A 15,646-nucleotide genomic window follows, 5' to 3' on the forward strand; every position below is an offset into this window, starting at 1 on the left:
AACTATGTAAAGAACAAAGTATTTCAGAAGAATATTTAATTAATTCAGATCTAGGATGTGTTATTTTTGTGTTCCCTTTATTTTTTTGAGCAGTGTATATTGCCTGTCTTAATAAATGTCCCTCTATATGTAATTGGTATTGCTGTAATTGCAGTGACTCAGAGAGTAAAGTTATAATGTTATTTATCCCGAAAAATGAACGTTGCAAAATTTATATCATAAAAACTCAGTGACGGTATTGCTGTTTTTCCCATCGCCCTCACAGAAAGAGTTAAAGGGGTTGTCCGGGATTGGGGACATTGTTTTAAGTGTACAACAGTGACACAAATATTACACACATGCCTGTCGTACCTTTGCCACACATGTCTGATGCCGTTTTCATATAGCAAATTCTCAGCCGGAAGTGCCTATTTTCTCATAGACAGTGACATACCAGGTCCCTTGCTGCAGAGCGAAGCCTCTTCTTCCGCTTCGCAGGGAGCCCGATGACGTCACCAACAGCCTCAGTAATTATTCAGATCGCAGGGAGGGGCGGTAACTAAGCTGGAAGACCTTATGCTAAGCCACGCCCCCTCCGACCCAGAGACTCACCATTAGCCTCAGTAATTATGCAGATTGCAGGGAGGGGCGGTGACTTGGCTGGAAGACATCGTGCTAAGCCACGCCTTTCCGGAGACGTCACCGGGCATGGCACTTTCTAATGAATGAAGGAGGCAGAATATTAATGAGGGGGCGGAGTTATGGCGGAGATGATCGTCAGCTGTAACCACGTGATGCTGCGCTGCGATCCACAGGGCAGTGCGGCAGGAAGTTAGGCAAAGATAAACCTAGATGTAAACAATGCGTGGGGGACCGTCGGAGCCCTCTAGAAGTGGCGAAAATACATAAAAACATATTGGGGAAACTTTAATCAGCTCTTAATAGTGAGTACTCTTTAAAAAAAAAAAATAATTTGATCCTGGACAACCCCTTTAATAAAAGTTAATCAATAGTTTATGTGTACCCAAAAATGGCACCATTGAAAACTACAACTTGTTCTTCAATAAACAGGCCCTCATATGGCTACATCAAAGGAAAAATAAAAAAGTTATAGCTCTTGGAAGGCACAACAATGTTTGATAAATTTAGCGCAAAGTAATATTTTCCAAAGCCTTTTTTGGGGTGTATAAGCGGAAAAAAGGGCTTATTTGCCATTCACTGGTGCAGTTCTATGTTCCTAAGACTTTTTTGGGTTGTATTAGTTGAAAAAAAGCGTTATTAGCCGTTCAGCAGTGCAGTTATGTTCTAAAGCCTTTATATAACAGTAAAGTTATATGTTCTGAAGCCTTTTTTGGGGTGTATTAGTGGAAAAAAAGGCATATAAGCCTTTGTTCGGTGAAGTGACAAAATTACAAAAAAAAAGTGGTATTAGCTGTTCAGCGGTGCAGATATATGTTCTAAAGCCTTTTTTCCCCCAGGTGTATTAGTGGTAAAAAAGGGCATATTTGCTGTTTAACAGTGCAGTTATATGTTCTAAAGCCTTTTGTGGGGTGTATTAGTGGGAAAAAAAGTGTTATTAGCTGTTAAGTGGTGCAGTTAAATGTTCTAAAGCCTTTTATTTATTTTTTGTGTGGAAAAAAGTGTTATTAGCTGTTAGGCGGTGCAGTTATATGTTGTAAAGACTTTTTTGGGGGTTTTAGTGAAAAAAAGGGCTCATTTACCGTTCAACAGTGCAGTTTTATGTTCCAAAGCCTATTTTGGGGTGCATTAGTGGAAAAAAGGCTTGTTAGCCGTTGTGTGGTGAAGTGAGAAGATTACAGCCTTTTTTGGGGTGTATTAGTAGAAAACAAAAGTGTTATTAGCCGTTCAGCGGTGCAGTTATATGTTCTGAAGCCTTTTTGGGGTGTATTTGTTGAAAAAAAAAGGCTTATTAGCCTTTGTGCTGTGAAGTGACAAAATGACAGCCTTTTTTGGGGTGTATTAGTGAAAAAATAAAAGGGGTATTAGCTGTTCAGCGGTGCAGTTATATGTTCTAAAGCCTTTTTTGGGGTGTATTAGTGGAAAAAAAGGCCTGTTAGCCATTGTGCGGTGCAGTGACAAAATGACAGTCTTTTTTTGGGGTGTATTAGTGGGAAAAAAGTGTTATTAGCCGTTCAGCAGACTTCATTCAAGGAAAATATTATGAATGAAGTCTCATGATAATTCCCAACCCTTTGTGTTGAAAGTAGAAAAAATGATCAAGCATAAGAATCTTGTGAATCAGTGAATCTGACTATTGTGATGGATAGAGTCTGGACAACTGGGTCAGAGTATCTGTACAATGGCAGTTCTTCTGGTTGGAGGCAATAGTCAGTAGTACCTACCAAATGTAGCCCAAGGAAGGACAATCAAAGCACCGACAGGGTTATGGGCACCTATAGCTCATTGATTTGTGTGGGGAGTGAGGACTAGCCCATTTGGTCTGGTCCCACAGAAAAGCTACTGTGCCACAATTTCTGAAAATGCTATGATAAAGAGTTGTCAGCGCACACAGTGCCCCACAGCTTGCTAAGGATGGTGCTGCGCACACAATGCCCCACAGCTTGCTAAGGATGGTGCTGCGCACACAATATACATAGTACACAAAATTCTGTTAGTGTTATGGCTGATTAGTGCATTTGTATATGACATTTGTCTATGGCGACACACACACAATCATATGCGGCATGCATCTGTAATACAGACCCAGTCTATGGGGTTGTACTGCATTTTTTTTTTATTACAATAATTAGGGTTTATTTCTCTCACTAAGGGTACAACCACACAGGTTTCTTGATGCAGTTTTGGAAGCCAATATCAGGAGTGGATTCAGGGGTGTAGCTATAGGGGGTGCAGAGGTAGCAGTCGCTATCGGGCCCTTGTCAAGTTACACCTCTGGCTGGAGGGAAGGGGTTAGGTCAAGAATTTGGCATGGGGGGTGCCTTTTCAATTTTTGCCTCAGGCAGCACGAGGGCTAGGTGCTTCCATGCCCCTGGCCGCAAAGCACAGAGGGAAGGGGGGCCCAAGCTGAACTCTTGCACCAGGGCCTTAAACCCTAAACCTTCTGCTTTCACTTTCTGCCATACATTTAAATGACTGCTGTTTGTAAAGCTTGTAAAAATGAGTCATTTATCCTCCCTCTTGTAACAGTTACAATTTATGACCCAATTACATCCAGCAATGTTACCTTTTAAGAAATCCGCCACTCCACAGCACGTGTTAATACAGAGACAGGTATGTGCATAACCAGCAGATACAATTTATTATGAAATGATAGGTCTGGGCTGCAAAGCACCGTGGGAACATAAATCCATCCCCGACACTTGTACTCTTTTATGTTGAAAATAATAAGCTACATCGTAAACTGTCTGATCTGTGATATTATGAGCACTGACCTCTGAAGAGATACTGAAATACAGGCTCTGAATTGTGCTGAACACAACAGAACAGATAATATCTCTGATTCAGAATGAAACATTTTATTGGAAATATGTGTCTGATTCTTCTTTCCATTATTAGAAACATTTATGCTACTCACAATTTGTCATTTTTTTCTTGCCCTGGAAAAATTTGTTAATTTTCCAACACTATACAGGTAGTTCATGCTACCATAATTGAAAGCATATGATAAAATTAAGATCTGCTTAAAGAGAACCTGTCGCCATGAAAATGCAATGCAATCTCTACGTTATAGAGCAGGAGTTGCTGAGCAGATTGGCCTATTCTTCAATGGGAAAAGGGGCTGTCCTAAGTTCAGAAAAAGCAGAGATAAATGTATGTGTTACTGAATCTTTTCCCACATAACTGTACTTATAACTTTGAATTATGGCTACTGAGGAGCCCCGAAACACATATAGCCTATAGCCTAACATAGAGTGGCATGTGGATAATTCATTTAAAAATTTTTTTTCGTGCAACTGACAAGAAGGCGATATATCTGTGTGAATATTCGAATGAACGAAAAAGGAGCATTCGATTCAGAATTGGTGCAATTAATATGCAATTTTAATCTGTGGTACCGCAAGTCTCAGCAGACCTTCTGAGATCCAGCCCAAGTGCAGACTCTCTGCAGGTGGGAGCTACCTCTCTGTTGCAAACGAGGCCGTACGTACTACCAGTGGAGTGGGGAGCTGAGACTACACAGCACAGGCCGTGCACACCGCAGCCATAACAAGAGGCCGCAACTGTGCAGCAGAGACTGCTCACGGCACAAAGCGGGGAGTGGCGGTCATACAGAGGACCCATTTGGCATTAACCATCATGGAACGGCATCTTTACTCCGGTAACTTAGCACGGTCTTTCAGCCACCTAAAATCCATACCACACAATATATCACTGCAAGTTTAATACATCTGACATTATACAGTACCTTAAAAACCGCACCAGGTGAACTGCAATATCAGTAACAGTATAGAATCGCAATTCATTCTATTAGAACTTTTAGGACACACCTGAATGCACGATATTGACTTTATCTACAATTAGTTTAGATTGCCAATATGGCTTTCTGCTATGTATATCATTGCCATCTTTATATATACAGTGGATTCACATTATTAACAGTTGCAGGGCCTGGAGCAAATTTATGCACTGGAATTGTCATATTTTCTCATAATTATGTATCAATTATTATTTTGCATTGTTTTACTTCAATTAAATTACATTTTTAGAAATATAAGTTTAGAGCACCTGTCCATTATTATTATTATTATTTATCAATCTGCTCTATAACATGCTGCCTGCAGATTGCACTGCATTTCATGGTCACAGGTTCCCCTTAAAGTGGCTTCCTAGAAAGAATACATTTTCCCTTTGGACAGGGGATAAGTGTCTGATTGTAAGGGGTCCAACCACTGGGACTACCAGCAATCATGAGAACAGAGGGGGTCCTTAAGTGAATGGAGTTTACATGCCTGACCACTGCTCTATTCACTTCTATGAGACTGTTCTTGTCTCTCTCTGACAGTCGCAGTCCTTTGTCTCTGTAGTCACAAGGGAACTTGTGGACCTTTGTTTTTGTAATCACTGGGGTTTCTGGCAGCGGTTTTCTGTCCGTTATGGGAACGCAACCAAACGGAACAGAATGCATTCTGGTGCATTCCGTCCATTTCAGTTTTGTCCCCGTTGACAATAAATGGGGACATTACAGAAGCGTTTTCCTCTGGTATTGAGATCCTATGATGGATCTCAATAGCGGAAAGGAAAACGCAGATGTGAAAATAGCCTAAATTATTCAACTGCAGTGTGGAGTCATGAAGAAATTGGCTAGAAAATGGTCTGCAGTTGGCTTGGAGTTTATTTTTCCATCCTCTGGTCAAACAGCTGTGAAAGGCTGTACCTGATGAAGTATATTTTTAACCTTTGTAACTGTAAGAAAAACATAAAATAGAAAAGCCTTACCAAATAAGAGCTCATTCGCATTCGGCTGTTCCGTGAATTGGGGGCCATTATTTTTGGCCTCCAATGCAAGGGCACCATCCATGCAGCTGCAGTGACGGATCCAGACCCATTCAACATCCGTCGGCACCGCAAAAAAATGTTCAAGTGAATGGGTCTGCATCGGTGATGTGGAGTGCATACAGCTGGTGCTCGCATATTGCGGAACAGCTGTTTGCGGGCCGCAATACGGGTATGGGTGAACAGCGGCCTAAGTGAGTGCTTTGATAATGGAGAAGAGTGAGGTGGGGAATTCATACTCCCATCATTGTACTGCAAGTTCATCAGTAGGAAACAGGCTAAATGCCCAAGGGATAAAGCCTACTTGGCATGTGAGACCAAACGGTGGGTTTTTGCTGTGCTAGATTGGTGTGGCCCAGTACCAAGGGGACTTAGTCAGGCAGCAGGGGAACTGTTGGACTGCTAGGTCTTGCCACCTGTGGACACTGTGTTGCAGTGGCGGTGGTTGCCACATGGTGATGCGTTAAATCAGAGTAGGGACCCACTAGATAAAGGTAACCTTGGTGTGGTGAGTGGGCCTATGCATTTTGATAAAAAATATACTTCATTAGTGTTGAGCGAATCAAAGTATCTGCAGTGGACTTTGATTTGATTTTCAGGAAAATTTGATTCGCCGTGAAGCTGAATTTCCTTGCGCTTTGTGGTAACAATTTTTTTCCCCTGAAATGGAGGTAAAAAAAAAACATACTCATCTCATCCATTTACGTGTGAAGAGGCTGCAGAGGATGCATGTAAGAAACCTGGAAGCGCGCAATTCTGGGTTTTTGAGCTTTTAGATGCTGTGATCACACTTCATCACGGCATCTAAAGGCTTTAATGACCACGATCAGCATATTGACGGTTGGGGTCATGGAAACAGCAGAGAACCCCGTGAGCATGTGAGCGGGAGCCATGTTTACCCATCGCTCCAGGTAGCTAAAGGGCTAATTAGTATTTTTGGGCAGTTTTCTGGCATGAAAAAAAAAAACACAAACCCACTGTGCAAGTGATGTTTCTCTGCCACCTTTGCCACTTTCCTAAAAAGAGGGCATGGCGAGGGTGGGGAGGGGAGTTGGCCAGCAGCCCTGTCGCATTTATCATCTTCTTATCCCTTTCTGGCATAGAAGAAGACTGAAATCTATGCCAGATTTCAATTCAGGCACATGGACTGCCGAAGGCTGCGGCTAATATACGACAAGACTTGAGACGCAAAAAGGGACCAATGTATAGATTATATAAGTGCTTTAAATATGATTCGATTACTGTAACATAAGTGATACCAGAATCCATTATATGGCTATGATTGTGTAACGTTGTTTTTCTTGTATGCCCAGTAACGTCAAGGCTATTGCTGCCACATTGCTGCCACTTGAAACAATTAATTCATACTTTCACCCATAAGCTTTTATTTTTCCTCATATATGTGAATGCTTTTATTATTTATTGTGGTATATTCATTAGGTACCCCATATTAGGTTATATTATCAGAGCTTCTGTGCATGGTGATCGAGATAAAGAAAAAGGATAGAATGAAGGGACAGGCAGAATAACAAAAGTAATGTTTCTATTTAGCTCCCTTGAAACATTGTTTCTTTTTCCTTTGTTTCCACGTCTAGCCCTGACAAGTTTGCCAAATGTTCAGAAGATACACACTTTATGTCTATTATAATTTTATAAAGGTGAGAGGGAGGAAGGGCGTCAACTGAGAAACATTTGGGTAGACATAGCTATTAACCACCCGTAAAGTAACGAGGCATTGCAAGTTTGAGAACAATTGAGGTTAAGAGAGGAAGAACACTAACCAGGAGGACACTGTATGGAGCACAGCTTTGTCAAGTCATCAAATGACATTGTCACATGCCCCCTAATAATAGTAGATCTGACATGGTTAGCTCTATTGGTTTATGTGGATGCTGTACAGAGCAATTCACAGGTAGGGGGTGGATAGGGAAACTTCATAAAATAACTATTACTTTATATTCCCCATATGTCTACTTTATTTTGGCATCATTTTGTAAATGTCATTTTATTTTTTCAGGAAGTTAGAAGGCTTAGAAGTTTAGAGGCAAATTTTTTAAATGTTAAGAAAATTTCCAAAACCTACTTTTTGAAGGACCACTTCAGTTATGGAGTCACTTTGTGGGACTTACATAGTAGAAACCACCCATAAATGACCCAATTTTATAAACTACACCCCTCAAGTTATTCAAAACGGATTTTACAAATTTTATTAACCCTTTAAGTGTTCCACAAGAATGAAAGCAAATTGGAGTGGAAATTTATTTATTTATTTTTTTTGCTCAGATTTTCCATTTAAATCCAATTTTCCTGTGACACAGAAAGGGTTAACAGTCAAAAAAACCTCAATATTTATTACCCTGACTCTGCAGTTTACATAAACACCCCATATGTGGTCATAACCTGCAGTATGGGCGCATGGCAGGGTGCAGAGGGAATGGAGCGGCATATTGTTAATGGAGGGCAGGTTTTGCTGGTATGGTTTTCAGGTGCCATGTCACATGAGGAGACCCTGATGTACCCCTAGAAAGAAAACCCCAAAAAGTGACCCTATTTTGGAAACTACACTCCTCAAGGAATACATCTAGGGGTTAAGTGAATGCTTTGACCCAACAAGTGTTTCATCACATTTATGGCTGTATAAATAAAAACGTAACTTTTATTTCCAATATAAACATAGAATGTGTCGGCTGATAAGAACCATTTGGTCCATCTAATCTAGGCCCATCAAGTTGCTTTAGCCCCAAATTTTTCATTTTCACAAGGGGTAACAGGAGAAAATGCACCCCACAATTTGTTATGCATTTTTTCCAGACTATGGGAACACCCTATATGTGGTAATAAACTGATGTTTGGAGGCACGGAAGCATTCAGAAGGGAAGGAGCGGCATCTGGATTTTTTGACATGTAATTTGCTGAAATTTGTTTACGGCCCATACCACTTTTATTTTTTCACCAATGTAACTGTGTGAGGGCTTGTTTTTTGCGGGACGGGCTGAAGTTTTTATTGGTATCCTTTTTGTTTACATACATCTTTTTGATCACTTTTTATACAATTTTTTTGTGGCGGTGAAGGAGTCAGCAGAACAGTCTGGGCACAACTGATACATTGCAGCACCTGAGAGGGTAGTGCATGGCACAAGGACGAACACTAGAAAAATGATCACAGCATCAATCACCCCCTTATGCCCTGCACTTGGTATAACTGCTTTAAAGAAAAAACATATATAGGTTGAAGAATAATTGACTTGATAGGGAGTAAACAATTATTACATTTCAAGTGCAGAAACCCTATGCAGGATTCATAAAGATGCATAAGTATTTAATTACAAAAGGGTCAAAAATATGGAGACGAAGGATCGGTTTTGATGACATTGATTTATGGCTTTATGCGTGAGTCATAATTCATAGTCAAATGCCTAGGGAGGGGAATTTATCTAATCTGCCACTTCTGTGTGTAGTGCTTGGAATTTGAAGTAATCTAACATTAATGTCTGATGCCTTCAATTTCTTTTTCTTTTATGTTCTTGCTGAAGCTTCAGTTCCACCAATTCCTTCGTAAGCAGTTTTATTTGAGCTGATGTTGAGTGTTCACCTGATGTGTGAGCAAAATCGAACAAATATCGGTGACATTAGGAACAAATACACAGTGAAGGCAATGTCAGGTCATATTCACAAAGGCAATTTTGTGAGTTTTCAATTATGGAATTTTACTACAGAAAGAATGGAGGAGGTTTTTATTATTATTAAACTTCTGCTCCAGCTTTTTAGTCTAAAAAAGTCAAAATTCTAATACATGCCTAACATTTTAGTGCAATATTTTATTGTGCTACAGTTTTCATTACAATAATGTTGTGCCTCTTAATTGCATCCTATCAAAAGTGCAAACTAAACTGTTTGTAGGACTAATAAATAGATGGCCAGATTGGTGGCCACATTTTGTAGCCAGGTCCAAATTGACTGAAGGAAGGGCCAACATAAGTAGGCGGCCAGCAATATCATATTGTGGCACATTATACCACCCCAGCAAAGCCAAATACCCAGCAGCACAAAATACCTCCCCAAAAACTGCAACCCTGCGGTGGCGCCAGCTGGCACATTCTGTCTTCCTACTCCAGTTGCCTCAAAATGGCAATACATTTGAATTTAGAAGTCAGGAGAGGAAGAGTCAGATCATTTCTTACCTGGCTGGAGGCTGTGAGGAGGCCTCAGATGGCCCTCAAAGAAGTGACCCATTGGGAAATTTCCCTGTAGTGTCTATAGCCAGTCCAACCCTGAAACCTGACCTGGCTAACATCCGCTTACCCATAACCATGTGTTGCTGTCTGACATTACTAATACTTTCTTGGTGTTAAAGAGCTTGAAAATGGTTGAAAAGTTCTAGTAGACCTCAGAGGTTTAAGCCTCATTCGCGCGTCAGTGTTTTGGTCAGTAATTTCCATTAGTGATTGTGAACCAAAACCAGAATTGGAGCCTCCACAGACATAAGGTATAAGGGAAAGATTTGCACCTGCTCTGTGTTTAGAGCCGCACCTGGTTTTGGTTTTCAGGGCAACTGGGGCACTTCTCGATTTGGACCGAGTTGAATCTAATGGCTGTTTTAATCAAATCAGACCCAAAATGAATTCTGAGAAATTTGCTAACCTCTAATTAGACAGATGCGTAGATAAATATATATATATATTTTTACATTTTTTTAAACAAGCATCAAGTGAATATGTGAAACAATAAAAAAAAGTATGCACAAAGAAATGTAATATCACATCCTCTGCCAAGGATTATAGTTTTTCTTTAAGCTCTCAAAGTCAATTCACAATGCAGAACCACCAGATGATTTCTGTTTTGCAATTACAGTACATGAAACAAATTGGTTCTTCCCACACAGCCAGAACACAGCAGAAGGATTGTAATTTATTACAGCAAGGTAGTAATATGACAGAGACAAAGCCTTACCCTTAAGCGCCTTTCAAAAGAGGAGATATTGCCTTTGTTCTGCTCCTTACGTTGTCGCCACTCAATAAGATTTGGGCTGTGCTCCCCCGGAAGCGAGATATTACATTTACCCAGAGTAGGACTGACCACTCCTGCTAATATATGGGGCTCTGCATTCAGGCTGATTTCCATCCCACTTGCAAAGGTGACCCGTAGAGAGCCATCGGGGTTAACTCGATAGATGTTAATATTGTTTTCTGCCAAAATATAAGAACATGAGTTGATGAACATCCAAGTTTTTCTTCCATATATGCAGAGGGAAACAATATTGTATTTTCTGTGTTTTTATTTAGTTTTTTCAACATGGAGACCCCTCGTCCTTCCTGATAGAATCACTGCTCATATACTTTATACCCTTCTTCTGGGTTCAAAATAAAAGCATACAAGATTTATGCCTAGTCTATAATAAAAAATGACATGGAAATTTTGTGTGCTAGTTATATTTATGTGAATTGTTAGTCAATATTTATTTTAAAATATTTTTTACCATTGCAACCTATATCTCTAAGTACAACTACTAAAAAATATCTGGAATGGGTGGACTACAGTACCCAGAAGGAATGTCAAAATTAGGGTTATTCACTTTAGAAAAAAGACGACTAAGGAGTGATCTAAGTGAAGTGAATATAGCCAAAAACCGCAGAGTGTGAACCTGGCCATAGGCCTTATTGCTACTGAGTGCATGTTCACTCTGAATATGAAGCAGTGTTATTTAATACAGCTATTCCTATGACGTTATTATTTTTGCTTCCACATCTCAATACACATTCAATAATTCAGAATAGGCAGCATTTTCCATCTAGGACAATAGTTCCCTTGTTTTGGCTTTAAAGGAGTATTGTAGTACTTTCATATTGATGGCCTATCCTTAGGAACAGCCCCGAGCAACCAGCTGTTCTAGAGTTGTGTAGTTCCAGAGCCATCTTCCAGCACTGGAGCTACTCAGCGAGGGGCAAGGTATCAGAACATTTCCTATCTGATATTAATGGCGTATCCAGAGGATAGGCCGTCATTATTAAAATCTTGGATAACACCATTTAAGGAATTCAACAGGACCTGATAAAAAAAACTGCCTCCATATAATGAACGAAGTATATTCGATCCATGTTGCTTTATGGGATAATACAGAAATATAGAGATAAACATATGACAATAAAAATGAAATATTGAATAAGATGTGGTTGAATAATCAGTATTTTATGTCTGGAGATAGCCCCTCATATTCTCCTGGATGTCTTTACTGATAAAATTGCTACCGGTTACGAAACACCAGACACCTGACCCTGGATCAATGTCGGAGCTCATGGCTTGTTAACACTGGCTGCTATTCTTGCTTTGTGCCCGTTACCTTGCTTTAAAGCATATACAATGCTTGTTGCTGATATATTAGTGGTGGTGATAACATTTTCCTTGTTTGAAGTGTCAAGCTCGACCCGGGTGGATTTTTCCATATCACTGTGGAAACTGCTGACTTCTCCAGTTGGAAAGGTTGCATTTGTTAAATGTCCTTCAGGGTCATACCTTAAAATAGAAAAAGAAAACACACAAATGACATTTAGAATGTTAACAGATAATGTAATTCATTGAGATCATAGCACTAGATAGGGGACATTTATATAGCACTGACAACAGTCGTCACTACTCCGTATAGAGGGACGCTAATTGGATTAACTTGTATAATACATTGTATGTGTGGTTTCAATGGTAAAAATCATTACATTGAGGGGGCGGAGCCTGCACCGGAGCTGAATGGTTGTGTGAGGTGCAGCTCTCCTGCTAGCAGATCCCTCATAGCCCATTATCATTAGCGATCTGGAAGTTAAAATGGTCAAGATCGGTAATCAAAAGACCACTGATCAGACTGGTCAAAGTAAATCACAGAGCCAAGCCGGTGAAATTGAGAAATTCATCAGGAAAGTGGCGGCAACATCGGTGAGCAAGGAAGCCAAGATGGCGCCCGGGACACCTCGCTCCAGCTACAAACAGACGGCAGCTGCAAGCGCCGAAAAGGTAGGAGAGGACTCTGATGACACAGAACGTCTGCCCATCTCCAGGTCTTTCCTTAAGGAAGCCCTGGCAGACGCCTTGGGGCCACTTAGCCTGGATCTCTCCTCTATCAAAGAGGACGTACGCCACATAGGCCGCAGGGTGGAAGTTCTGGAAGACACCCAGGCCACAGTCCTGCAGCACCAGAGCGAAATGGTCTCCAGCCTGTCCCTTGCCCAGAGCCATATGAACGCCCTTTATACAGCCATGGAGGATCAGGAGAATAGGGGCAGACGGAATAATCTCCGCTTTAGAGGCATCCCGGAGTCTGTTTCTACATTGGATATCCCAGAGACAGTTATACAGATCTGCCTCAAGCTTCTGGGCCCTGATTCTGTGCACGAGGTCTTAATAGAGCGAGCACATAGAGCACTTCGCCCCAAGCCACAAGCAAGTGAACCCCCCAGAGACGTGATCTGCAGATTCCTGCACTTTCCGGTGAAAGAAGCAATCCTGGCGGGATCTAGGAACTCCGACTCTGTGGAATGGGAGGGCAACTCCATCACCATCTATCAGGACTTATCCCAAACTACCCTGAAGAAACGAAAAATGTTGAAGCCACTCACTGACCTGTTACGTCGTCTTAAGATCCTATACAGATGGACATTTCCATTTGGACTATCTTTTTTCCAAGATGGTCGCCGCATTCACATTGCTTCCTTCAGTGATCTAAATAGAGCCTACGATCTCCTTCAAATATCGCCGCTGCCTATAGAAAATTGGGACATGGTCCAAAACTTGACCGCCTTGCCAAACCTGCTTACGCCAATTCCATGGGAACCTCTCCTTACTCCTAAATCTCAAAGATCCAGAAGGGGAAATGTTCCTACTACCCCTAAGCGCTTGTCTCTAGCATAAGTATTATTCACCTAACCCCTCTTATCCTTTTGTTTTAATCTCTTTTGCATATAACTATGGAAACAGAGGACTCAATGCATAGACTTTTGTTTTGTTTTGTTTTGCTACCACTATATTTGAATGCTCCATACAATTTAGCTTACTACACTGAGTGGCGAGTGGGATACTCATTCTATTATTGCCCTTGTCCGTGCCTTTCTCCACTCAGTGTAGGAGAAAGATACAGTAGGGACCTCCATCCCATCTGTTTGATGACTTCTACTGCTTTATATGTGAGTGGTGACTTTTGAGTCATTTATGCTAGTACATATAATGTGTCCTCTCCCTCTTCCTCCTCCCCTGCCCTCCTTCCCCCCCCGAACCCCCCCCACCACCCTCCCCCACCACCCTCCCCTTCCCCCCTTCTATCTCTATATGGTAAATATAGCCCTGGATCACTAATTACGGATTGACCTCAGGTTTAATACAAATTTTAGGACAACCCAGTCCGACCCTCCAGATATAATAACCCCTTAGAGGGAGCTACTGCTCCTTGGTATCAAAGTATACCTTCTTCCCCCTGTGTTACTCCTTTTGCTCAGGGAACTATATTAGTCATGTTCCCACTTCATAGACATCTATCTGACCGAGGCGGTCCTAGACAGAGGTTTCCGGTGTTCGTCTCTCGTGGCGGTGCCCTCCCCCCCCTTTGGTGGCCGGTGGGTAACCTCCTAGCAGACATCTCAATTAGATTTTATATCATTTCTTTCCACATACTCAATGATGTCTGACCTTAAATTGGTATCCTATAATGTCAAAGGCCTGAGATCTCCCTCCAAGAGAAGCCAAATCTTTTCTCTGTTACATAGGGAGAAATGCTCAGTGGTTTTCCTCCAGGAAACTCACTATAAACATGGCTGTTACCCGAATCTCTCCTACTCTAGATTTCCCTGCTGGTACCATTGTGGGGCTGGAGGCGCCGCCTCGAGGGGAGTTAGCATAGGATTCCGTAGGGGGCTTCCTTTCCAATATAAATCCCATCTACAGGACCCAGATGGTAGATACCTCATTCTTAAGGGTAAAATAGGACAAACTATGTTTACATTTGTTAATGTCTATGCTCCTAACGAGGATCAGGTTAATTGGTTCTCCAGTACCCTGGCTTTAGTCGATACACATAGGGAAGGCCTCCTGGTCATAGCAGGAGACTTTAACCTCGCCTTCAACCCTCTCATTGACACTTCCTCGAAGAAATCCTCAGTCTCTACAAAAGCTCTTAGAGTGTTACATACTAAACTGTATAATATGGGTATGATAGACATATGGCGCTGCCTCAACCCTGAATCAGTGGATTACTCCTTCTATTCTCCACCTAACTCCTCATACAGCAGGATAGATTACATTTTAACCCCAAAAGAAAACCTACAGCATTGCTCCTTTGCTCAGATAGGAGACATCACACTTTCTGATCACTCCCCTATATATTGTACTATATGCCCAGAAGTCAAAAACAGTAGATATACAAACTGGAGACTTAATGAATCCCTGTTGGGTAATTCTAAACATAAATCGCAAATACTATCCTTCTTGGAAGAATATTTCAGATTAAACAATACCCCTGAGATATCCCCCCAGATACTCTGGGATGCCCACAAACCTTACATCAGAGGCAGATTGATCAGTCTCTGCTCTTATTTAAAGAAAGAGTCTGAAAAGAAACTAAATACTCTTCTGTCCAAAATCCACTCTGTGGAAAAAGCTCATAAACAGTCCCTACTCGCTCATCAATTAGCGGAACTCTCTTCTCTTAGAACACAACTGAAGAACTTATTAAACGAGCGTTCAGCTAAGTTCTTCCTTTCGGCCCAGCAAAAAACCTTCGCACACGGAAACAAAGCATCAAAATACATGATGCATAGAATAAAACAGAGAAGAGACTCCCGTTATGTCCAGAGCATTAAATCCCCCATAGGTACTCAGCTTTTCAAAGCAGAAGAAATAGCTGATCAATTTAAACAGTTCTATGAAACTTTATACAACCTCCCTCCTTCTGCTCTTCCAGACACCTCCCTAGATAGAGAAGCCAATATCAAATCTTTTTTAGACACCCTCAATCTCCCGTCCCTAACAGCTATACAGCAAGAATCCTTATCCAAGCCATTTACCTCCCTGAGTTAACAGCTGCCATCAAATCTACCCCCAAAGGAAAGAGCCCTGGCCCTGATGGCCTTCCGATATCATACTATTCTGCCTTTGGAGACCTATTAATCCCCTTTATGCTCCCCATCTGTAATGGTGCTTTAGCCGGCCAACCTCTTTC

At 41.3% G+C, this 15,646-nt stretch overlaps 1 protein-coding gene across 1 annotated transcript in view; it reads right to left on the reverse strand.

The window, feature by feature from the left end:
- Positions 1-15,646, reverse strand: part of TENM1 (teneurin transmembrane protein 1) — an 840,365-nt gene that overhangs the window by 16,640 nt on the left and 808,079 nt on the right. The window contains 2 exon segments of the mRNA XM_040405386.1: positions 10,405-10,640; positions 11,792-11,964. Of these exon segments, the coding sequence (XP_040261320.1) occupies positions 10,405-10,640; positions 11,792-11,964 (409 nt within the window).

The sequence above is a fragment of the Bufo bufo genome, chromosome 8 (assembly GCF_905171765.1).
Source record: "Bufo bufo chromosome 8, aBufBuf1.1, whole genome shotgun sequence".
Lineage (NCBI taxonomy): Eukaryota > Metazoa > Chordata > Amphibia > Anura > Bufonidae > Bufo > Bufo bufo.